The sequence below is a fragment of the Coturnix japonica genome, chromosome 14 (assembly GCF_001577835.2).
Source record: "Coturnix japonica isolate 7356 chromosome 14, Coturnix japonica 2.1, whole genome shotgun sequence".
Classification (NCBI taxonomy): Eukaryota; Metazoa; Chordata; class Aves; order Galliformes; family Phasianidae; genus Coturnix; species Coturnix japonica.
In genome coordinates this window covers 6,131,844-6,157,986 of record NC_029529.1, presented here as the reverse complement: position 1 = coordinate 6,157,986, position 26,143 = coordinate 6,131,844, and the positions used below count along the sequence as shown (strand labels likewise).

Genomic DNA, 26,143 nt, shown 5'->3' with positions numbered 1-26,143 from the left:
GCTTCCATTCGTTTTAAACTCTTTATTGAAAATAAGTTGCGGTTGGTTACACAGACACTGAAAATACATCATCACGGATCGCTCTCTCAAAAGATATTTTTATATATATTTATATATATAATATGTACAAAAGTTGTAAACATTTTTAACTTATTTCCATACACAGTCCACTGTATACGACAATCCACGTAGGGTTAGTGACAGCTGCAGCTCGTGGAAGCGGTCTGCTCATACAGAGGTATCTGCCAAAGAACTGAAATTTGCAAACCACATTTTGGTATCTTTGTTATTAAAAAGAATCTGAGGTTTAAACGCATATTGCAACAGAATACAGGCAGCTGAACTTGGGTTTCGTGTTGGTACAGTGAAGGCCATGTCTGAGCCTGTGGTGGTGGGAGGTCAGCACACAGCTTCTAAATGGGATCTAGAAAAGCATTGTGAATAAAACAGAGTGGAACTCGTCTGCTCTCCCCAGGAAGACAAAGAAGGCTGAAAGGAAGTCTGCAAATATACACAGCTTTTAGAGAGAGGAATATTGATTCTATGCTTTTACTAATGAATAGGCAACGATCACAGTTGGTTTAATTCTATTCAACTGCTCTCACGGCTGCAGCAGGTGGGGGGAATGGGACAGTACTGTGAAGGGGATGGGTGACTCCCAGTAAAGAAAGAGCAGCTGATGGAGAAAGCAGAGAAGTGCTGTAGCTGTCACTGTTGTAGCACAAACTCAGCGCTCTGTGCAGCTACCTGCAGTTTGCCCAATGGGAAACTCATCTTGCTAAGTGCCTCACCAAAGCAGCAACTCAAATCCAACTGCTCGTAGACATGGTTAAACTGCAGGAGATGGTGAAGCACATTGTTGGGGAGATTTTTTACTGAGTATTGGTTGAGCAAAGCTTCTACCTTGCTAGAATAGAAAGCGAGTGAAAGAAGCATGAAGAGTGATGGTATGATTGTCTGAACCTCAAAAGAGACACTGCAGGGATCCAATAGTTCCCCTATCATGAGCCCACAAGTCTGTGCTGTTACAGCCCATACCTGCACACACTGACTGACCCATCACAGAGGTGCTACAACGGTTAACAGACAGCACTGGTAACACAGAGCACAGAGGAAGCACTGCAGAGCCTCACAAAGTGCTTGGAAACAGGACCCCGTGTGAGGGGTAGGTATGACTCATCACAGCCAGGGAGAGGGCCATGTCTCACGCTTCCTTTAATTAAGGTTTTAATTCAGCAGGGCCTTGTGCTCCCAGCCTGGGGGATGGGGAAATTACACAGGAGCTGAGCAACAGTCGCCAACAAACCAGGAAATGTTTCTCTTCCAAGGTGTCTAAAACTGCTGTTCCCAATGCATGTGTATCTCAGGTGTCGCAGTGCCACCTTAATTACATTTTATCCCAACCCTGATGCAGACTGAGGAGTGACTGTGGTGACCTCATCTCTGCTGCCTGCAAATCCTGCACCAACTGAGGGATGCTCGCTGGCTCCTGCAGCCCCTGGAGCAGGGGGAGGTTTCTCTGGCAGCGTTGTCATATCCAGACCACAGCCATGGAGCAGCACCTGCTCTGCCTCACCCCTGCCAGGAAACCCAGGCACCAAATCCCCTTCCTCCTCCTCTCCTGCCGAGTACAGCACATCCAGGTCCTCACACACGCACAGCACCGAGCAGAGTTTAAACATAATAACGCATTCTGGGCAGCAATGACTGTAATAAGAAGCTGACCTTGAGAAGAACGACGGTGCCCAGCCTGGGGATGAAGTCACAGTTGTGCTGCTGTCCCTGTGCCATAGTGGCTGCTCTTAGGTCAGTGATGGGGGTGCGTGAGGGTGAGTCCATGTCCCACAGCCACGGGGTGGGAGGGGGTGGAAAGAAAAGAAATGCAGTGTAGGCCTGGGGTGCGTACATTCAGATGTTGTAATATTCGTAATATTCAGCACGTTTACACCACTGATCAGGACACTTCTCGCAGTCAGACAGAACTTTAGTTCTTTACGGTTACAAGGAAACTCTGGAACAGTTATATAGTTAGAAAAAATACAATGTACCGAACAAACATTATCTCACATACAATCAATTTAAACATTTAAATTGATTATAATTTTGCTAAAATATTAACACAAGTACTGTTTGTGCTGCTAAAATTTCAGTGTTCCCTCTAAGGAAAATATTGCTACAGTTCTACTGTACCCTGTATTAAAATCTTTTGCCCTTTTATTTTCAGCAAGACTGGCTCTAGAAAAATCACAAGGGTTAGAGAATTAACTTAGGCTTATACTCTACTGGGGTTTGGGTGTCCCCACTCAATGCATAAATTTCTCATTGCTCACCTACCTCAACCAGCACAAGCTGATACCCCCCAGGGCACCTTTCTTGCTTCTTGCATCAGCTCCAGGAGCCTCCTCCATCAGCAGTGCAGCATCCTCCTGCTGCTGCAGGGAGCAGCTATGCTGGCAGCAGGGCTGAGCTGTGGAGCTGTCACTGTAAGGGAAAGCTGTAAGGGATGCCAGGTCCCTGTATCACCACACATGAAGGACTGGGTTCTGCAGCAGCATCTGAGCTGGGAAATGACTGCACAGCTCCATCGGCATTGGGTGCTGCCGGGCAGATCTGGATCCAGGAAAGCCAGCGCTCATTGTGAATGCAAGTTTTAATCTGACCTAAATAGTGGAATATTCAAGTTATGCATTTTGTCACTGATAATGACTGCCTGTGATGAGGTTTGCTGCTTATTAATTAATGCATTTATTTGCAATTTAGCAGCAGAAATGAGCTGTGCTAACGATGACGACAAAAAACTGCTGGATTTTTTTGCTACAAGAACAGCTGGGGCAGTACTTTATCTATTGCTTGCGAGGTCAGAAGGCAACACACAGCTCTGCCAGCAATAACAGCGCAGCGTAGGATCCCTGCAGCCAGGTGAGCTGGGGGGACTCAGCCAGAGACAGGCCCACTGCTCAGCCACCATGCTCTGTTCTCAGCAGGTGATGAGCATCTGCTGCACTTTTCAGACTGACTTGGTATTAACAAGGCTGTAGTTCTGCTGTTGGAAACCAAACTTGGCCTCCTCCTCAGGTGTTTATCTCTATTCTCTATTCTCCCACTATGGGCAAACATGTGCCACGTGCACTCCCACAACAGACTTCAAAGCCCATCGAGTCCTTTCAGTGCTTGCTTTGAATTCTGCATCGCCAGGGACTGCAGTGCAACACACACATTTACACCTGAGGATTTTGCTGCAATTACGACAGATGGTGGCTGCTCCCAGTAGAAAAACACGAGCTACATTCTGCTTCCTAATTGATTTAGAATTTGAGTCACTGAGGCACCCACACCTTTTGTGTTGGCAGCTCTGGGTCTGAAGGTGAGCAAGAGTTCAGTGTTGCCAATCAGAACTATCTGTAAATTTGCAAACTTCAACAACTCCACGATGAAGTGGAACCGAAACACGCCATATTTTCCACTGATAAAAGCCCATTTCTAATTAGCAGACAACTATTGCTAAATTCTTTTCCAAAGCAAGTTTCAAACCCAGCTTTCTATATCCTCAACCAGAACTGTGTGGAAGCACAGAAGCTGTCTGGATATTCAACATAAAACCCAAGCTTCTGTGCCCCCATACCCTCCCTGCACCCTGAACTATGTTTTAAACACCCGTTTGGTCATGGATTTTTGTACAATAAATATATACAAATAAAAGTAACACAGACACCACTTATTTCTTTGTAAATTTGGCACTTTCCACGGCCTCTGCTCTATGTGCTGTACATGAAAGTTCTACCAGCAGTGGGACTAGCTCAGGGCCAACCACCCCAGCTGCAGCCCCCCACACTGCAATGAGGCCACATCTGTGTTAGCTCTGGAAGAACGAGATGAAAAACTCATCAGCTACCTCGTTTTCTAGCAGGAAAAGGTATTTTTGGCTTTCCCAGGCACTCTGTGGCACCTAGTGACCAGTGGTGCTAAAACAAGCCTCAGAGAAGGTACTGACTTATCTTCTGCCACACGGAGTAGCGACCTTCTTTCTTCCAACTTAGAGGGAACACTGCTTTTATAAAACCCTTGGACAGGTAAGACAAGAACCAATACCACTGTACAGAATTCACTGCACAACTAGCTAATAGTAAGGAACCCAGCACTGACTTGCCACATTAAGGAAATGGTACTGAATACATTTGCAATCAACCGGTTAACTGTACTGCACCATAGGACTCGGTCTATTTGTACACAGCCGCACGCCCTCCTCCCTCAGTATGCTGGCACTTGGTAACCTTTCGGGTTGGCGTCCGAGGTCTCAGTGAATGGGGGACTCTGGTAGGTCTCTTTGCTCTCGATGCCACTGCCAGTGGGGTACCCAGGGTATGCAGCATTGGGGTCAGTGGCAAACTGGTCGGTGGCAAAGAGCGACATGTCGGTGCCCAGGCGGTACCGCTGCAGCGCCTTCAGAGCCAGTGCAACCTGCAAGGGATGAAGAGATTTGGGGGGAGTGCCAAGCATGGTGGGTGACTGCTGCCTCCTGCTCCTCCACAGCCATAGAAACCACTGGCCCAAGAGAAGCCAGGTGTGCAGGGCACGATGGTTCTACACCACCGTGCACCTCTGTGCCACACCACACTGCCTTGCATCAGCACTCTGTGCTTCCTTCTGTCCCTCTGCCATCCTTTCCCTTCCTCTGTGCCTCCCAAATCACAGAAGAGGCCTCACAGAGGTGCTTGCCCTTCAGCCTCCTCACACTGCTCATATTCATGCTGCAAAGCAATACTTTCCATGGAGATCTATGAGCTCCCCCCATGCAAAACCAAAGCCCACACTGTTTTCACATCAGGTTCCTGCTGTCATCAAGGAGCTGGCACCCTGAAACCCACTACTGCAAGGAGTGGAAGCTGTCCCAGGCCAGTGAAATAGGTCAGTCCTGCAGAGACTCCTTCACCCTTTTCCAGGTTGCAAGTATTCAGGTCACAAATTGTAGGAAATGGAAGCAGCAGAGCTGTGAGAGTCCTGCACTTACCTTTATTTCAGGAGGTTTCATTAACAATTCAATTAATTTTTGGATGACAGACTCGGGATAAAAAAACCCATGCCTACAGTCACCAAGACTGGCACACCCTCAGCACCCCCTGTAATCCCTAAGGGCAATGGGTGCTTCCCTGCTCTACACTCATGAATCCTTGGCACTTCCCCTGACCCAAAATTATTTCCCTGGCCCTGGCACCAGGGCAGTGCTATGCCCAAGAGCTGCAGGCACTGCTGGGCACAGGTTGGGTCTAGCAACTGTCAGCAACTGACCTTATGCTGCAGCATTTTGCACTTCTCCTGGGGAAAGCAGCAGAGAAGTCAGCCTGGCTTCCCCTAGGGGCTGCCAAAATCCCCCACAACCCTATGGGACAGGCTCATCATGGTGTACTTCTCCTGGGGACTCATTCGCTTCAAACCAAACTCCTCCCTGGGGTCTGAAATGAGGGCAGCACGTGGGCAGTAATATGTTTTTGATGGAAATGCAACTTGCCAGCTTCAGGAGAAGGAGAAGTTTGGAAGTTCCCAGGAAGAGGAGACTGGAGCTGGGGCTTCCTGGGTAAGAAACCACAGTTCAGCTCCCTGCAGAAGGAGAAGGATGGACTGCAGGTTTCTTCAGTACAGCCCTTCACCACTCACCAGGATTCACTTCCCCAAACTGGGCCCCAGATTCCTCCTTCAGCTCGGTGCTGAGCCCATAGTAGGTTTCATTTCTTCTCTCCCCAGTCTAGCTCTAAGTTAGGTTTTTTTTTCTGTAAACATTAAATCTGTGCCTTGTGGATATCCACAAGCACAAGGCTCAGCTCTGGGGATAGGTATCTATCCCAGGTGGTGTCTGGGCCCTCACCGTGACAATGGCAGGCAGCACTTGTACCATAATGCCCTGGGTGTAGTGCTGTACGCCTACATAAAGAGTTGCAGGTCTCAGGAGTAGGGGCAGAGCACCTGAAAGGTCCAGAAACTGAACTCACCCAGACAATGATGGAGAAGAAGGAGAAGGCGATCGCTGCCCGGGCAGCATCTGCTCCTTGTGAAGCCCCTTTGCTCATCGTTGTCCGCTGCCACTGGTTTGCTAGGAAGCAGAAGGCTACAAACCACAGGAAGGACAAGAAACCTGGAGGAGAACAGAGATAGTCAGTGCTGATACTGCCATCATCTCCTCTGCTGCAAGAACCCCAGAGATCAGGGTGCCGGATGCACAAACACTGCCACCAAGATATTCAAACAGCAATAGTGGTCCTGGGTGCCTTGTCCTGTGGCATGACCCAAACAACGCTATTTTGAAAGAGGTGAATTTACAGTTGCTGAAAAAACTGAACCAGAGGGAACCTGTAGCACCATCCTGCCTGTTGCCTACCTTCAGTTTAGCTCACCTAAACCTTCCTTTGATCTCAAGCTTTGCAGGGACAGCACAACCTCTACGCATGTCCTTCTCGCACTCGCTGGGACTGCACCCTGCACCAAGGTGCTGCCAGCTCACTCCCCAGCACCTTGCTGTGCCCACCTTTTGCTTCCTGGACACCTGTGGCTTTCAGAACCTTAGGGCTGGGCACTGCACAGCTGCTCAGCAGGTGGAGGGGGCTGTGTGCCTGCTCCCAGCCTAACTGCACCCCAGGGATCGAGCAAAAAGGCTTCGGTGATTATTTCCTACTGGAACCAAGGCTGGCTGCAGCTCCTCTAATTCAATCACCAACCAACAGCAGTGCCTGATGTCAGAGAGCTCAGAACAGTCACAAAACTAGCCACCAGCACACACTGTAATAAGCAGTAACACTTCACACAGCTGTGAAAAGAAGCTGCATAACCTGGAGCCTTCCATGATGCTGTTTTAAGGGCCTCCAGCTTTCTGAGCATCCCCAGCACAAAGCTCCCTGCATTTGCTAAAGTGCACGCAGAGATCCAGGCCCAGCAGCAGAATGCTGAGCAACGAGCATCTTCCCAGGGATTATCAGCACATCAGAGTGAGCAGCCACGCTGCCAGCCCCATGGGCATAGCACAGTCTGGCTGCAGGGAGAGGAAAGAAGCTTCTTTTTTCCCTCTTTATCTTACCAGCTCTTAAGCACGATAAAAAATGCATGCTTGTATCCAAACACTGTGCAAGATTTATAAGGCTTAGCATACATCTTGCCTTTAATTCAAAATTTGTGCCTAGCTGCAGTTTAGGACAATACACTCCTTGTTTCCTTTTCTTATACAGCTGGACCTGGAGAGGACACTTGAGCCAGCCCAGCCATGCTAGGCTCTGAATCTGCTCTCACAGCAACACACCCTCCAGCCAGGATCACACACACTTTCCTCTTCGAAATCCCAGACTCACAAAACAGCCCTTTTTTTTGCATAAGATGGCTACTGCCTGCTATCAAAGCCACTTCTGTATACACATTCTCATTCTCAGGACGATCCACTTCTCCTCAGTGGTAAACAAGACCTCCAATGCCCACAGAGCAAAATTCAAGAAGTTTCTTACTTCAGATCTACACATTTCTGGACACAGCAGTGTTGGGAAGAAGAAAAATCAGATATGAAATGGGAGAGCAATTCATAGCAGATTAATCTGCAGCATTGTTGGATGCTCAGGGGCATCCTGTGGGGCCATCCAGGGCTGGAACAAAGGGACAGCAGGGTCCTCCAGCAGGATTAGGCTTCATCGCTGGTTTACAGGGGGTGGAATTGCTTGCAAGAACCTCAGTGTCACAAAGCTGATGCTGTGCCACGGCCATCACACAGAGACTCCCCTTCACCTAGTGCTCTAAGCCCCATCTGTCAGTGGTACCTTCCAAGGTACTTTCAGGACTTAAAATGACATCATCCACATCTCTGACCGTGCACCGGCTGTGCTGGGAACTGCAGCTAACAACTTCCTCTGGAACACAGATACTGGAACTGCTTGATCTGCCCAGTGCTGACTGCTAAGCTCTGAGACCTACAGTAGGAAATGCCTGGATGGTATTGCTTCTGCTGCTGCCCACATGCACCTCACTGAGGTTCTATGATGCACACAAGCCTCTGTTGTCCTGACATCTGGACAGCTCTGCTGAGTTCCCAAGAAGAAAACTGGTTCTCTGCAGGCCCTGGGAAAGAGAGAAGACAGTATTGCTGCCAGTGGACAGAGTCAGGTATTGAGAGCACCTCCAAAAGTACCAGGCGGTGTTTATGCCATTTGGAAAGCTGACACATGCCTGTGTGTGAGATCAGGCTTCCCAGTGAGCAATAGGAGGAACTATTTTTGATCTGTACCAGCACCCATTTTCATTTGTGATCATGTTCACCCTCTGTTAGCACTCCTGTGTGATGAGACTGTACCCAACACTGTGAATCACGCCTGGGATCACTGCTGTCTCCTCTCATCTGCACATCCCGGGGTTCAGGCTGCCCTGGTGCCAGGCTGGGCACCGTACCATGGTTTCTCTGTCATGTCCTATAGCTTTGGTATATTTCTAGGATCTAGTGGAAATTTATATTTGGGAGGTGTGGGTTTTTACCCATGGATTTTAAGACCCCAAGAAAGGAAAGCTGAGCTGAAATCAGGTTGCTGTGGCCACAAGCACCGCTCCTGATTCTTGGTGGAAACATGCACCGGAGCAGCTCTGTACCCTCCAGCATAACAGGGAGAAGGAAAATACCAGGAATAGCTGTAAGAGCCAGCAGATAATTATAGTTTTAGGATTTGCAGACAACAGAGTGCAAACACCAGGAAATATATATTACAGTCGTAATTACAGCATAGATCTGAGCAACGCACATCTACAGGAGCAGCTGTAAGAGCAGATGGAGGATAAAGTTGCAAGTGCCACTGACATAGCACTGTGGCTGTCCTGCTTGCACCCAGCATCACCTACCTGTGGACTATGGGGTTTCAAGAGGCAGAGCCCCCAGTGCCCTGTGGGGCATCCCCACTGTGAGGACTGTAATGCAGGCAGCCAATGCTCCTTGTCCAGCTGGGATAGGAGCAGCAAGCTGACGGTATGAGCTCTCTGACCTACCACTGATATGGTGTACAAGTCCTCCCTCCTTCAAGTGAAAGGAAACTGCGGGTTTGCAATTTGAGCAACTCCTACCCTACCCTTCATAGGCAGCAGCTGCCACTTCTGCTTCCATGCAGCCAGCACCAGGCGCTGGGGGAATCCAGGCAAAGGGGCAGGAGTGACCTTCTTCTCTCTCATCCCACCCACTCGCTGCTTGATGCTCCTCTTATATCCCAAATGCATTTTCAGCTTTTATATTAAAGCACACATTAATGCAGAGATCACATGCAGAGAGAAACGATGAAACAGTCACAAGTGGAAGGAACTCAAGAACCAAAGGGGAAAAGAGAAAGGGTGCAGCATAGAAGTCCCACAGATAAAGTCCTAGAGATAAACACAGAGGCAATCAATGTAAATTACTCACAGTTTGCACTCTGACACATGTGTACAGGTTGGCTCTGAGTACACAGAGCCCACAGGCTGCATGCACCAGGCTGCTTGAGGTCACATGCCAGCAAAACCCTGCATTCGATCTGTGCTGCAAGATCAGCTTCTGGAAGCAACCGACTGCCTGGAGTTTTTGTGTGAGTGGGTGTACAGGCTACAGCAGTACAGAAGGTCTGGGGCAGCTGTAACTATAGAAAACTGAAGGCACAGAAATAGGAATGGAATAAGATACAGCGGGCACAAATCCATCCTAAGATCATCCATTGAAATGTGAAAACCTGCAGCAGAAGGGTGTTTTGCACACCAAGTACTGTGTGTACCAACAGCTGATGCCACTGCCTGAATCACGGCGTGATTTGGGAGTGCAGATCCTCCTGAATGACAGACCAGTCACTCGTGGTTTCTAGAACTGATGTAAGGGAGTAGTGGGGTCTGAGTGCCTTTGTAGGAACACTAGTAACAGCTCCACATGCACAGCTCTGGCCACCCGTGATCAAGAGAGATGAATCCAGGCTGAGGTAAGAACTGCAGGCATGCAGAAGGGAACGGAGAGTCCATCTGGTGTGAGGAGACATGCAGTGAGGCTCTCAATCAGCAAATGAGATCTCCAGGAAGGAGCTTGATTAAGGTATGAAGAAAGGCACATGATGCAAAACAAGGGTCGGAGTTGAGGAGCTGGAAGGTCCCTTCTACACCCACATCCCATGCCAAGACCCTCAATGCAAGCCAGCACAAGCAACAGGGGAAGGTCAGACACAGGGCAGACACTGGCACCCAGCTGAGTAAGAAGTGCTGCCATTCTCACACTCCTCCCAGCAGCACAACTTGCCTGTAAGCGGTTTGCTTTGTAACATGGAAGTGGTCTGCCCGTTCTCTACCAAAAAGCACACAGAGGGGAAGAACCAAGAGAGGAGGAAGGACCCATGCAGGTGACACAAGGCACTCAAGAGTAGCACATTCATCCCTTGGTCCCAGCAATAAAGTCAGCACTGGCAGGTCAGATGTATTTGGAATTTGTGGATAAGGGAGGATTTAGGAGGATTTACCAGGACAGAGCCCTGGTGTGATACTGAAGCCTATCCCCATGAGCAGAGCAATGTCTGTGGGACAGAAGCTCTGCAGGGCAGAAGCCCTTCTTCTGCAGCTTGCTGCAGAGCCCCATGACTGTGCACACTATGTGTGACAAGGACAACAGAGGACAAGGCAGAGATGGCCCCATTTCATGCAAGCCTGGCAAGGGAGATTGCAGCTGTTACAAGGTGAAAGGCAGGGGGAGATCACAGTCTTACACCGAGACACACACCCAGGCAGAAGATGGATGTGGATGCTCTTCTCCCACTTGAAATGAAGAGCTGTAGGCACCAAGCCCCACAGAAGGGGCTGCAAATATCAGCTCACAAGGGCTCTAGCACCATAGAAATGAGCTTTCCAGCAAGAGGACATCCTTAACTACAAGCAAGCATAGGCAGATGATGACGGATGTTTTCATTTGGGACCAGAGAATCATCAGCTGTGTCCGTGCTGGATAAATCACCTTCAGACTTTGCTAACACAAGAGCCTGGAAATTGAGAACATCAGCTGCAAACTCAGCCAGAAAACTCCCAGAGCAGCCAAGCAGAGGACAGTGTCTCCCAGCACTGCACAGCCCATTAGCTCCTGTTCATGTGGCTGAGCCAAGGGCTTGAGACAGCAGACAATTCATGCAAGTCATTGGGAGATCCACAGCTACTTGCAAACCCCAGCCCTGAAAGCAGTGAGGTACGGCAATGGTGTCTCAGCTCCTGCTGTAGAAGCACACTTCTGCTTTGTGCAGAAACACGTGCACTAAGTGAAAGCAGATCCAGATGTAACTGTTGATGTGACTTTTGTTAAGAGGCAGAAACAGGGTACAATGTCTTGTATGGTCTCTGAGACATGGCCACCAAGCCTTGCTTCCCTGAGTGACCTCAGTGATCCCAGCTTCAGAAGCAACACAGGTGAGCAGGACACCCCACTGACCTCAAACTACCACAAACCAGCTTCCCCACTCATCCTTTCCGTAAGACATGAGTTGTGCCATGCCCTGAGAGGAGAGAGCAGGACTAAAGCATGGAGCTGCAGACACAACGATGACCCTGCACACCCCATGGAACAAGCAGTGTCCATAACAAGCATAGCAAAGCCAAAGTCATACCTGAAAAGCCCAGGTCCAGTAGGACAGCTCGTTTGCGGTCCTTCACGCTACTGATCTGCTGGAACTGGAGGTCCACAACAAGGAAGAAGATGCATCCAAAGAAGGCAATAATGCCAATGGCAATGGCATAGCTGCAAGCACTCTCATTCTCGTTGAAGATGCAGTGTAGCTCAGGGTCTGTGCCATCCTTGTTCACATAGCACTCATTCACAATGGAGCCAAACACCACGATGGAAAAGATCTGCAGAAGGAAGAAGAAAACACAACTTGCAGCTGCTTACATTAAACTCTGTTTTCCAACAGCAACATAATTGGATTCAGTCTTGTGAGGCTCCACGGCAACATGGCATGTGTTAGATTCCCACACTCAACTCGCTGGTGGCCCTATGCAATGGGCTGGCGGATGGCATCTAGGTCTCCTGTCATGTGAGCCTGTTTGTTTTCAGTGGCTTGGCTTGCAGCATGTTTTAAGAGATAGGGAGGGAGAAGGGAAAACTAAACAGATTGGCCAGGTCTCTGCACAGTGTTTCTGCTTGTGCTGCTCTGCACCATCAGGCTGCACTCAAAAAACCCCCTTGTGTAACTGCAAAGCAGAGAGAAATGAAGTTACAGATAATGGAGCTGCTGAATGCACACTGGAGGGTGGATGGGGTGCTTGGGGACATGGAGAACAGCTCACCTAGGTGTCTTGGGAAAGAGACAGAGGTTATGATTGTGCTGACATGCAAACAATAGGGCAATTTGGCGACAGAGAAGAGGCTGAAGGATGGTAGTGCCTGCATCTGTTGTGCAGTGACCCAGTTCCAGCCCTGCAAGGGACAGTAGAGAAGGGACTTGCTGGTGGCCACCCCTGTTGCTGACTGTTGGGACCCACAGCAGAGCCAACAGCAGAGCCCCAGGCCCCAGCACACAGCAATGGAGAAAAGCAGCTGCCCCACAGTAGCTTCAATTCCAGCTCCCCAGGGCTTTGCCTCACATCCTGGCTGCAGGAAGGGAGCTGGGCCATAGCATGCGGCTGCTTCCATGAACGCCATTCACAGTGCTGCATGCCTAGGTAAGTCCCTCGTCCCTCCAAAACCAAAGGTAGCAAGCAGAAGCCACAGGATCAGCTGCATTCACTCCATTGCAGCCTGGGAAGCACTGTGCTGCTGCTTCCATTGCTGGGCTCAGAGCAGCAAGACCTGTGGACACCCTTGCACCACACTGTGCATCTTTGATCTTGTCACTTGCTACCAGCACCACAGGATCCCTGCATGACTCCTTGCCCTGCTGGCTCCCAGGATGCAGCCAGAGGCCACATATGCAGGCAGAGACCATACACAGCTCCTCACTGCTTCCTCTGCAGTCACAGCCCCATAGTAAGAGCACAAGACCGAGACAAGCGACAGACAGATGCGGCTCACAGCTACCTACAGCCCATGGCCCTTGCAGTCACTGTGCCTGCTAACACTTCACCTTGTTCCCCAGTATGTAGAGGCAGCAGAACCACCAACAAACAAACCATTCAGAAAGCTTCCAGCACACTGCAGTATAATGCTGTGACAGCATAAGCACTGGCTACATGTCTCTCTCGCCTGGCTGCCCTGCATGGACAGCCCTCTTTCCTCTCCTCACATTCCTCCCAGCTGGGGTGAAGCTGGGACAGAGACAGTTCCAGCTGAAGGTACTTGCAAATGCAAGCGTCTCATCAGCAAACCTGTCTTAGATCCTCTCCACTAACTCCCCTCCATATTGGAAGGAACAACAAAGAAGCACATCTACGAGAGTGCAAACATATGACAGATTGTTGCAGGGTATTTTCTTTCTCTGTGGAGTGTCATCTGAAATAAATGTTGAGTGGATGCAGTACAGTCTCTGGAGAACATCCTGCCTTAGGTATGCAGGCAGCTAGCAGAGCACCTGCCCCATACTCAATCCCCATTCCACAAACCCACCAGCAAGGACAACCAGGGACAGAGTTCACCTCTGAACTATCAGCCAGGAGCTCACTCCTCTTGCACTTGCAATTCAAGTTACCTCACTGCTGGGCCATGTTGGGTGATGGAGATGCTCTAGGACCTGCCTGTCAATTGAGCAGGCATCCCTGTGCTACCCTGACATCCTGCTTTCCTTCCAAGCATCCCCTCATCTTAACCAAGGCCTGAGGTTCTTTCCCCAATCTTCTCAGCTCCAAGCACCACCACAAGCTCCCTGCTAACGTGAGTCACCGTCTGCATTTGCACTCAGCTTCTCGTTCTCTCACCATGATGGCTACATCATCACCTAAAGAACAAGAGGGCTGCATTGTACGAAGGAAGCAACAAACGACAACAAACAGCAATAATAATTTTCCCAGAGCTTTGGCAGCAGCTGTAATATCAGCAGTAGTAAAAATCTGTTCATAAATAATGCAAAATTGTTATTTACTATCAGAAATAGCAGCAGCATTTATAAAACAGGCCCTGGAATAAATAATGTGATTCTGGAAAACATGAATAATTGAGAACCTCTGATTCCACTGGATTATTTCTCTGGCAGGCCAGTGAACTTGCACTTAGCTTCTCAGATAAGAGTTTTACTAAATCCTCCCAAGATTAGAAGCCTGCCTTACTCCTTGGTGCTTTCAGAAGCCTCCTGTGCTCGCAGCCTGGCTGGGTGATGCAGTGCCAGGGTTGCCAACGGTGTTGGTGCTGTTCCTGGGGGAAGGCAAAACCTGTGCTGAGCAGAGCACACCAACAGGATCATGGCTGGAATGCAGGATCAAATACACAGGTCTGTTCAAGGAGGATGCCCAGCGAGCAATCGTGAAGGAGCACAAAAGCCAAAAGGTGCCTGAAATGCACACAGCACACCTAGGACCAATGGAAATGTCACCAGAGATGGTACCTGTAGATGTCTCACTGCTTTGCTTTAAATTCCATTGAGTTTTGCTCCACTCAGTGCAGAGAACTGCATCCATCTTGCAGCCAAGGGATCCCACAGGAAGGGGTTGGCTGGGGGCCTTGCAGGAGCGTGGGGCTGAGAGCTGAGACACCCACGGGATAAACAGCCCAGCCCAGCAACAAACTGAGCGCACATGTTGGATGGAGGTACTCAAAACATCAGTGCTGACTGATGGATGCCTGTCAAAACATGCTTTCAGTGAGAACAAGTCTTTCCATGTTTTTTTCTCCCCCTCTCCTCATGATTGATATTAATTTTCTTTAAAAAAGCAAAACAAACCAACAACCGGTGCTGGTAATTCTCATTTTAATGAGAACAGATTTGGTTTTTTGCTATGTGTGGGTTAAAAGAAAGTTGAGGAAATGGGGGTAGATGGGGGAAAGTAAAACCCATAGGATTTTTTCTTTGAAGTTGATGAAAAACAAGTGTCAATTCCTATCTACCTTCACAGCTCTCACTTGCTCAAGCTCTCAACCAGTTCATCAGAGACTTGAGAGAGAAAATGCATCGCTCTATGACCTATTGCTCCAGCAGTGCACTCCAGAGGCCCTGGGGCATGCAGGTGACAGTGCCCAGCTGGTGGGCAGCACACTGCTGAATGATACCTAGCTTTCTCCTAAAGAAGAGAAGGAACAGCCTGCTGCAGGGCTTGCTCACCCCAGGCTTTTGCCATCTGGATACAGGTGGCTGTCCAGGCTGCCCTGGCTTGGGTCTGCCATCACACTTCACAGATCTCCATTCCCTCCTATGGCACGACCCCAGACTTGCAGGTATTCTATCCATAGTGCTTTCAGCCTTCTGTCACCCAGGCACCTGAAATGTGCATATGGAGTCCTGGCAATTTAAGCACGGTCATCACAAGGAAAACAAAAAGCAAAAAACGCGAGAGAATGAGCTGAAAGCATCATCGTGTGAGCTGTCAGCCATTTTAAGGTGAGATGTTTCCACTGTCGATGCACTGTGCTTCAATTGGGGGCCTATGAAAAAACACTGCCAGAAGGTGTGGGGTTGTAGGAGAATGCAGAACCTTGCTTCGGTTACACACACAAGCAACTGCTAATGTCAACATCAAGGAAATGTAATGCACAGAGAAAAATGATCTACCCCTAATTCACTCTGCAGTAGCTCTCAGTCAATGGTGATAAGCACAACCCAAATCTGGTCCCTGTCCTCCCCATTTCATCCTTACAGCTATCAGTAACAGCAAAGTTTTCAGCACGCAGCTGCATAATTTACAGGGGAGCATGAAGGCCAAGAACCACCCCAGGCACTGCCAGATCTCCCATGAAGACTGGGGATGTGACCACAAAAGAAAGACCTGACGCAGTTTCTGGCACAGAACCGGATAGCGTGATGCCGACCCTAATAGGGTTATGGACATGTCTAATGGGCTAATCAGCCTGTGAAGGATGCATGTTGATGACCACATGACTGCTTTTTACTGAATTACTTGTTCTAATGCGGCAAAAGATGTTGGTTGAAACACAGCATCCATTCAAAGTTCCTGGTCTAGTGGCACAATCTGAGCACACATCAAACGGACAGCATTTGGAATCAGTGATGACAGGAAAACGATAATTCAGCTGCATTTTAAGCTCAGATGTGGTGAAACTTCTGTATAATTTCATTAACAAAAATGTAAAACTTAAGTTCAGCCTTTAATCTACTGCCCATGGAAAAAGGAAATTAAGATGGAAATCTGGTGACCTTACTGAAAGCAGCCAGCACTAGACAAAGCCCAGGGCAGCCAAGATCACAGCACAAGCTCTGAGCATTGCTGCAGGCTCGTGAGGCACAGCCCAGCCCTGCAGCCCCTCTCTGAGAGCCACATGCCCTCCAGGCTGGGGGACCTTGCAGCTGGGGCAGAGGTTCCTCATGAAGGCAGGAGGGCTGCTGTGCCCAGGGTGCAGCACAGTGACCACCCCAAAACCCTGCTCTTCTGCTGCTGCTTGGCTCCTCTGTCCCTGAGCTGTTTCTTTTTTCCCTGATGATAACAGACACAGCCTTTACAGTGAGCACATGGCAGGTAGCAGCACCTTTCACCCTCCCAGAGAAACCAAACGAACCTGAAAGAGAGCAGAAAGGGCCCACTGCCCCCTCCAAGAACTGCCTCCTATACATAACACATCCAACTCAGCTCTTTCCCTACTCATCCCTCTGCAAAGTACACACATCTCGCTGAAAGATAATGATTTGCCATATTATGGACTAATACACAACCCATTGAAAAGCCAGCACATGAAGATTACTCCCAGATCTGAGCCAAAGCAGTCTCTTCCCCAATAAGTTCACTACTGCATACCCAAGGTTATGTGGATTTCCACTCGCTGCTATGTCCATGGCTAGGCAATCAGTTTTGGCTGCTGCTGGCCCATCCTCTAATAAAGGTTATGCTCTTAAAGGCAAGGAAAACTTAAACAAAATGCTGGGCTCAATGAGCTAGCACTGCACAGGAACAGCTCTCAGCCAACAGGTGATGAACTACGCTCCCATTCAGCTTAAGGAAACCTGAAAGGCTCCAGGCAGAGCAGGGCAAGTGCCAGCTGCAGGCAGTGCAGTGCTATGGCACACACCCTGGGTCAGTGGAGCAGCTCTGAGTCACACCAAAGTCACCGTAGGGAAATGCTGAAGTAGCCCTTGAAGCTGTAGGAGACTTGCAGAGATCCAGCATGGCAGAAGAATCACACAAAGCACACATACTTGGGCTGCCAGCTCTTGGGGTGAAAGCTGACACGTCAAGGAAAAAGGCTTTTAGTGTTGCTTTTACTGCAATTCAGACAGATTACTAAAAACATTTACTTCAGTTATTTAAAAGCAGTTATTTACCATAACTGCTTTTAAAAGTCAAATCTAACGCTGCATTAAGCAAACAATTCCCCTTAAAAGCTGCACGGCTACTTAGAAGCACGGACAGCCATGACACTACAAAGAGGGGAGCTCTTGGTTCTGCAGGCAGCCCTTGGTGAGCATCGAAATTGTTTTGTTGTGCAAAAAATGCCCAAAAAGGAAACCACAAGAATGATCACATCTTCTCCTGACAAACTGCATCAGACAGGGGGAAGAGATGAATGAGGAACTGTCAAATGGTTCTTTCCAGCTTTTGGTTTTACAGTTTATGCCAGGAGAGGTTTTTTCCCTTTCAGATCTTCAGAATTGCTATGTATGGAGAGGTCACGGTATGAGGTAGGATCAGGAATCCCCTTTCATCAAAACTTATATTTGGGAATTTCTAACCTAAAGTCACCATTCACTCATGGGTCACTCAGATGTTTGTCAGCACCAGAGCTGAACCTGCAGCCCCAGACCAACCGCTGGAGCCGCAGAACAGAGCTGGGTCCTGCTTGGCAATGACAGGTTGTGAAACCCCATTGGCAGGCAGTGGGTTGACTGGCTGCCCAAACAGGGTCTCCACCAACCACATCTCATTTGAACCAGCACATCCCAAAGGGCCACCAAGGCAGCACCCTCATCCAAAGGAAAGTCCATTCAGACAGACCTGGACAGGTTTGAAATGCAGACCCACAAGAACTGAATGAGGTACAACAAGGCCCAGTGTGAAGTGCTGCACTTGGGTTGGGGCAATCCCAGTATGTGTACAGACTAGGAGAACTCATTCAGAGCAGCCCAACAGAGAAGGACTTAGGTGGGGGTCCTGGAAGACAAGAAGATGGACATGAGCCAGCACTGTGCACCTGCAGCCCAGAAGGCCAACCTGGCTGCACCAGCAGAGGAGTGACAGCGGGGCAGGGAGGGGAATGTCCCCTTCCACTCTGCAACTCTTGAGGCCCCCATCAGGAGGTCTGCATCCATGTCTGTGGCCTCCAGCACAAGACAGAAGTGGGGCTGTTGGAGCAGGACCAGCAAAGGGCACGGGGATGCTTAGAGGGCTGGAGCACCTCTGCTGCAAGGACAGGCTGTGGAGCTGGGGGTGTTCAGCTTGGAGAAGCTGGGGTGACTTTAAGGTCCCTTCCAACCCAACCATTCTGTGATTCTGTAAATGGCAGCAAGGATTAAGCCTCCAAGGTTTGCTCCTACAACACAGGTTAAATGTGCTTAAAAAGATGTGACAACAAGCAACAGGAAGGGGAATCACATGAAAAAAGATGCCCCAACACCTACACCCAGCTCAAGGGGTTTCTGAACAAGCCCACAGGCTGTGGTTATGGGCAGGCCAGCAAAGGTGGGCATTACAAAGCAAGTAATGGAAGCGCTGTAGTGGCTGTGGGGCTGTGCTGCACATCCCAGCCTGGCAAAGGGAAGCATCAGGGTGGAACAGAAAGGCAGCAAGATCTTAGACAGATGCTGCTTTGTAGTGCATCGCCTGCCGCCTCCGTCCAAGCTCTCCATCTTAAAACAGGCCGTGGGTTTGATCTGGCACGAGCACTAAAGCTAAAAAGAGCCTTGGCACACTTTGCTTTGCAAAAGCTGCAAGAACAGTGGCCATGCATCAGGCAGAACGGAACTGGCCCCAAATGCCCAGCTCACACCAGCCACATCCCTGCTCATGCTGGAGAGCAGCCAGTGGCAAACAGCTGGGTCACAGCATCACAGCATGGGGACTCCACACCCCTGTGCTGCATCTGCAAGGGAGTGGGTCCACAGCATCTTCCAGCACATGTGAGGCAAGGGAAACATCCACATGGTTTCAGCATGTACTTTCTAGGCCTTACTGAATCTGACAGTGCGCTGCAAACCGTGTGCATGTCATGTTCGTGAAAGCCAATGGACCCCTCCACCTGCTTAGAATTGATCCATTCTGTTGTTGTACATGCCCAGTTTTCTGAACTCAGACCCACAAAATGAATGACTTCTCTACTGAACAGCCAACAAATATCTTCTAAGCTGGGATTTTTAATTCATCTCCCATATGCTGTTCCTATTGCCCCCTAGTCCAAGGAGGGTGAGCTCTCTGGCTGGGTGCTGGCAGATCTTTTTAAAGGGAATCCAACTCAACACCTGTTGGCCACTGATTTATCTGACCATGCCCAAACCAACACGTTGCCAATGGTTTGCCATGTGGAGGATTCCACTGGGTCCCAACCAAGTCCTCCAGATTGAAATGATGCTTCTAGGAAACGCCTGCCAGCAGGAGCCTCACAAATGCCACCCCACACCAGGATGCTCCATATCCATAATCTTCACTTTCCTTCACTAATGGAGCTAAGGGCTTTCTGAAAGCCCTGGCAGGTTGACTGGCTCCAATCCAGCCAAACAATTAAGCATGTGGCTGAACTTCGAGCATGTGATTGCAGCTGGAACTGCTCATGTGCTTGAAGATAAGTGCATGTTCCCATGTTATGTTGTTCAGTCACCCCAGGGTCCCCTTGCACACTGCCTGACAGCAGCTAGAGGGGCAGCCCCTTCCCTCAAACCTCCCCTTCCTGCATGCATGTGGCACTGCTGAAGGTGACACAGAGCCAGCAGCCATGGCCCCCATGCACAAGTGAGGATGAGCCCCCAGGGCCCAGCTCTGAGAACCAGAGCCTGCAGCAGCAGGGTTGAGACTCCACACTTGGGGTTTGGGGCATTGCAGAGCTCCCTTGGCCATGCATGCTTGCTAATCGTAGCAGGCGAGAGCTGGACACTGCAGCCTGGCAGCACAGCTCTCTGGCTGCTTATTCATGAGAGCAGCAACGGGTAAAGACTTCACCGAGTGGCTGCAGCACAGATCCCACCTCTTGTTCCTTACTGCACAGCAGAACTCACATATGAGAAAGGACCAGCAAATATGACATCCATCTGGATGAACAGGGGGGAGCCAGGGCTGGCTGTAAGATTTCTTCTCTCTCACACATGCACACAGAGAGTATGGATGGGAAGAAAATGTCCTCTGCTTCTGTGCTGCACCCTGCTCTCTCACACTCAAGCACCAGGGATAAAAGCACTGCAGGGCTACGGCATCATCCACCCGCTGCACCGTGCCCGTCCCCACGGAACTTCCCACGGGAGCCAGCAACCAAAGCGCTGCCGGCTGCACACCGCACGGCCACCGCACACCGCATAAGCGTGCACAATACCCGGGTACCGCAGACCGCACGGGCATCGCTCTGTGCCCGGTCACCGCACGCTGCCCGCCTCGCCTTACCCACCCAAGCCGTCGCCCGGAGGATGGTTTGCGGCTGCTTAAGGAAATCCACAGGATCGACGGCACCGCCGGCCCGGCCCGCTCCGAAGGACGATCCTTCCATCTTCCCCCACCGCCCGCTCCGCTCCAGCGCCGCTCCGAGCCGAGCCGAGCCGTGCGCGCTCCCCGCGCCGGCCGCGCGCCTGTCCGCCCACCCCCCCGCGAGCCTTTCGCGTGGGTTCGTCCGCAGCGCCGCGCGCGGGCAGAGGGAAGAACCACCCGCGGCGTGGGGGGGGGCAGCGGCAGGTGAACGAGACCGGAGTGATGAGAACCGCAACGAGACCACCTCACATCGGGGGAGGTCGAGATCACTGCGCCGTGCTGGCACTGAGTGCCATGGCCACGGACAACGTGCTGCAAACGGGAACACCGTGCAATGACCACAGACAGCACGAGATGGCCATGAGCATCATGATACAGACAGGGACAGCATGCAATGGCCATGAGCATCATGATACAGCCAGAGACATCATGCAATGGCCATGAGCATCATGATACAGACAGGGATACCATGCAATGGCCATGAGCATCATGCCACAGCCAAGGACACCATGCAATGGCCATGAGCATCATGATACAGACAGGGACAACATGCAATGGTCATGAGCATCATGATACAGCCAGGGACATCGTGCAATGGCCATGAGCATCATGATACAGCCAGGGATACCATGCAATAGCAATTGGCACCATGCAATGACCAAAAACATCATACCACAGTCAAGAGACACCATGCGATGACTGTAAGTGTGATGCTACAGCCAGGGATACCATGCAATGACCACGAGCACTATGCAATGACTGTGAACACCATGTTATAGCCAGGAACACCACGCAATGGCCATGCTGCAGCCATGGGCACCGTGCTACAGCCATGATGAAAACACTACAATGGGACACTATGCTGTAACTTGGGACATTGTGCTGCAACCATCATTACTGAGCAGCAGTGCTATAGCTGTGGAACATGTGTTGCTGCTGCTGGAGTCCCCATGGTGCAGCTGCAGTCACTGTGCTGTGGCTGAGGTCACCTCTCGGAACACGGCCAGCCTGCAGAAGCAACCACATTGCAGCTGGGACACCTTACTACAGCTACGGCCACCACACCAAATTGAGGTGTATAGCCAGGGCAACCCATGCTGCTGGAGCAGAGGTGCTGTGACCTCAAGCACAAATGGGGCCACATCACCACACAGACCTGGTGCAAAGTGGTAGGAAGCAAAGACAGATGGAGCTCCCACTTTGCTTGAGTGGGAAGGGAAACAACCAGAGTCATGGGACAGGATGAGGCCAAGACCCATCCCTTCCCCAGGGAAAAGACGAAGGATAGAAAGGACAGAAAGCCTGCAGAGGGAAACCCTCAATTATTACAAAGGGAGTTTCCCCCCACAGCTCCAGGACCTGGCTCCTTAGCTTTCGTAGCACCGTGACGATGATCCTGGTTCCATAGATACCGATACCATGACAACTCTGACATCATCTCTGCTTCGGACAGGAACTGCAGGGAAGGCGCAGGGAGCAGTACGCATGCACGGCTGGCACTGAGCAGGCCTGCAGGCAAAGCTGGGGGCTGCAGGTGCTCCATCACCACCTCCCCCCAGATCCATGCAGCTCGCTGTCCCTGTAGGGGGACCTGTGCTGTTGCTGTTGGATCACATGGGGTATGGGTGGAGCAGGAGTGCTAATCCCTCATTGTGCAAAAGGCTGCAAAAAGCAAAGGACTGCCAAATGCTGGGCCACAGCTCCAGCTCACTGGTGCCTTCTGCACCTTTGTGTGTCTGTTCTTTCTGGCAGGTGGGATTAGGGTTTATTTCTGACTCTCAGCAGGAAAAGCATGAGTCAGCCTTTCATTCCTCAGTGTCACCAGCTCAGTGCAATTCCCATTTTACTAACTAAAGGGTTATCACAAGTGAGACTTTCAAACAGCTTCAGAAGTTTACACACAGCTGTTCCAGTGACCTCAAAAGACATTTTAATGCTTTGAGAAAAAGTCATCTTAGCCCATGGTTGCAGCTCTGCTTTCAGTGCCACAGCTCCATTGCCCAGCTGGGCCATCAGGGCATGTTCTGGACAACACGAAGAACAACAAGACCAGGGTACTGCCTGAATCTGTTTAGTAGCCATCTCTAGTCTGCATGTAAACTGTATTTCTATTTCTCTTGCTCATCAGACATAGTGAAACAGCAGCAATAGGCAAAGATCTTGAACACTTTCCTCATCAAATAGAGAAAAAGAAGAGCATTTGGAAATGCACTTCCCAGAGTATTTATGCAGCTTTCCCAAGTTGTCTGCATTTACTGTGCCCCCCAGATTTCAGTGACAAGGAGGAAATGGAGCTGCAAGCAGACAGGTCCCTGAGATCTGCCCATTTTATACAAGTTCAGTGGTGCAAAGCAAGGGATTGCCTCATGCTGCCTGTAGCCACAATGACTCCCAAATCTTTGCCTCCAACACACACACAGAGTTTGGTTTTCATGGGCGTAAGTACCCAGATGCAGTGACCCTGAGGAAACAAAGATGAGGAGCCACCTCCTTCCAAACCCATTCAAATCAGCTCTACCCACTCAGCCAAGGGCTGGTTTCAGTCGGTTCCACAGAGGTATGAGTGACAATGCTTTGTCCAAGGGTATATATCTAAACATAAACAATGTATGGCAGCTTGCCACCTTGTCAGCTGAATGACCGTAAGCCATGCCAGCATCATTCTACGATCCAGAACATTATTTGGAGAAGTTTCCTGGCATACTGCTGAGGTTAATGCATCCTGCTCCATAATGTAAGTGCTGCCACTCCTGGGATCAGGATCTGGTCAGAGGGAGTCTGGCCATGGACAGGAAGAGTTAACACAAGTTCTTCCAGCAAGACAGATCAGATTTTCTCTGTGGCAGAGGGGAGCAGTGGAATGCCCCACTGCTTCTGCAAATGAAACAACTCATTGGCCTCGATTACTACTTTAATAACCCCAAAGAAAAATACTGATGTGAAACTGCCCAGCCCTCAGAATTGCTTTGACAATGTATTTATAGCCAAGCTGCTTCAGCCCAGCAATTTAGATGAGCTGAAAGCAAGCACTCTGCAGCAGCAGCATGGCCTGAGGGAGACAGGCAGGCTTCAGCCATGGTTTGCAGCCCATTGATTTCAGCAGTTCCATGAGGCCTGATGCCTTTTGTACAGGCGCAGGTGGTAAAAGAGCTTGCCCTTTACATTGCTTGAATAGCATGCTTGAAGCAGTCCTTTTGATATATGTTCATTTACTTCTTCCTCTGAAATACTTTGCTTTACATTCATCAGAGGTCGGCTAATGCTGCTTCTGGCCATTAGTCTTTAGAAAACAGGACAGTCAATGGAATTATTTTTGAAAAGTGATTAGAAAAATCAGCATCCAGTAACAGAGAGAACAGAAATCCTGATTATCAATACCTTAGAACTGCATCACTAGAAAGCTACTTCCTGCCATGCGCTCTAAGAGATCAGAAAATAACTGAAAGATCCCTTATCAGATGGTTACTCACCCACTTCTGAAATGCGGCCATTTCTTAAGTGGGATTCAGCACTTACCATGGAAATATAAGCAAAAAATAAGGGGAGATCTGGGTAGCAGAATTCAATTAATCAAGACAGCATTTGTTTAGAAGAGATGTCAGAACTCGTGTAAAAAACGAACCAGGTTTCCGAACGCTTTCAGTGTTGAAGTTGCAGGCTTGATGTCTTATCTGCTAAACTTCTTCGCTTCTTCTCAAAATCTTTCATGACACAAAACGTTTGGGGCTTTCTGCACATCAGTAATCTAATCTGATTCAGTACCTGGGCTGAACTCTGCTATGCGACAGCATACAAACAAACTGGGAAGAGCGAGGCGAGATGGGAAATAAGATCCCTAGTTATTTTCCAAACTGATTTTGTTAGGACCACAACAAGTAGTCACACTGTGCAGGTCCTGGTCAAAAAGTTGACTTCATTGCTTGTATTCTGCTACCTGCATGGTGCTGTTACAGCTGAGGAGGTATGATAATGAGAACAGAGCTGACAGCTACAAGGATACGGGGCAGCCTCCGAACAGCTCAAGCTATGCCCTGACATGCACAGTTCCCACAGTTCTCATTTGAGTTACATTAAGCTCTATGTCCAACAGAGCTCTCCCAGCTCAGATATTGTATTATTGTTTCTGCCTGAGCTACACTGCAGTGCAACATCCATAGAGTGAGTCCTAAGCAAAAAAACAGCTAGAACATTAGCACAGTGAACATGGTACTAGTAGTGACATACCAAAAATAAGAAATGCCTTCTTGCTTAACACAACAAATATCAAACAGGGTCCTTGGACTGTAAAGAAAGATGTAACCTGACATAAAAGAGATCTGTGGGACAGATTAAAATGAGTGATTTTATTACAGTGAACAATCTGGGACTGCACAGTGCAAACACATCAGAATAGCCTCCCTCAAAGAGTCTGCCTTCAAAATACAAAACACAGGCCAAGACTGGTGAAACTGCTATTTATATCCCCATTTTGCAGAAGCTGAAGTGTAGCTACAAAAGACTTACCTGGAATCTAGCAAGAAGCTTGTGGTTAAGAATTCAACTTTCGAATCTGCAGCCACACTCTCTGCCCACATGGGCCTCATTTCATGTATCTCACATACCTCTTACCCCATCTAAGGAGCATCACATGAAGCACAGTCTCAGTACCCACTATTCACACTACCGTGAGATTTATGTCAGTGATAGAGGAAGCGGGAAAAGCCTAGTTTTCCCTGACCAAACACTGTGTTATATAGGAAAGCCCACACCAAGCACCAGGACATAAGTTATAACTAAAGCTTGGCATTCTGGGTATAACAGAAGCTTTGAGAGAATGCATGAGGTTGCTACCTGGTGTCTGCTGTGGGAAAGACAGTAATTCAACTCAGCTGTTCCCTTTCTTGAGGGACCTCTGGGGGCTGCCACAGCTGAAGTCATATGCCTGTAACTCATGCAATTAGAGAAGAGGTATTGCACGTATTGCAAAGTAACTGAAGTCACCAAAATCTCCACCCACAGACCCACAAAAGGGACAGAAGCAGCTTGACGTTCTAAAGAAGTGGAAGAAATGGAACGTCAACTAAATACACACTTTGTTGCCCCCTACTGTTCACATGGTTAATGTGCAAAGCAAATTTTCTCAGTAGTTAACACAGACCTGAGAAGAACATTGCGGTAACAAAAGACAGAAGCCAAGATGCACGATGGTATTGCAATACTTGGGAGAAAAAAAAATCTTGGGCTAGGAAGAGACTTCTGCATTTGGAGTGCTCTAAAGAAAACCCAACAGCCGGCACAAGGACAAAGCATAGAAACAGAGGGCACCTTTCAGCAGCAAGCAATGAAGCAAGGTCACAGTAAAGAGGCAGAACTCAACAGGTTTGAATGCCAGAGCTACTGTCTAGACAGTGCTGGATGCTGTGAGCCCATCAGGGCAACTTTCAGGACTGGATTAGCCTTCACTAACCTCGACTAT

The 26,143-nt window shown here is 49.4% G+C and overlaps 1 protein-coding gene across 1 annotated transcript; it reads right to left on the bottom strand.

Annotated features, from left to right (window-relative positions):
- Positions 1-7: 7 nt before the first annotated feature.
- SYNGR3 (synaptogyrin 3) lies at positions 8-20,925 on the bottom strand. The gene is made up of 4 exons (XM_015876843.1): positions 20,612-20,925; positions 11,601-11,841; positions 5,985-6,127; positions 8-4,458 (listed from the first exon to the last, which is right to left on the bottom strand). The coding sequence occupies exons 1-4, from the start codon at positions 20,708-20,710 to the stop codon at positions 4,249-4,251; spliced, it is 693 nt and encodes a 230-aa protein (XP_015732329.1). The 5' UTR covers positions 20,711-20,925; the 3' UTR covers positions 8-4,248.
- Between the last annotated feature and the right edge of the window lie 5,218 nt (positions 20,926-26,143).

What these genes read in the sequence shown, in the direction of transcription:
- SYNGR3 (XM_015876843.1), bottom strand. Translation starts at nt 20,710, where the DNA reads ATGGAAGGATCGTCCTTCGGAGCGGGCCGGGCCGGCGGTGCCGTCGAT. An exon ending in TCCTCCGGGCGACGGCTTGG is followed by an intron (nt 11,842 to 20,611) that starts GTGGGTAAGGCG and finishes TTCCTTCTGCAG; the next exon opens with ATCTTTTCCATCGTGGTGTT. An exon ending in ACTGGACCTGGGCTTTTCAG is followed by an intron (nt 6,128 to 11,600) that starts GTATGACTTTGG and finishes GTTCTCCTCCAG; the next exon opens with GTTTCTTGTCCTTCCTGTGG.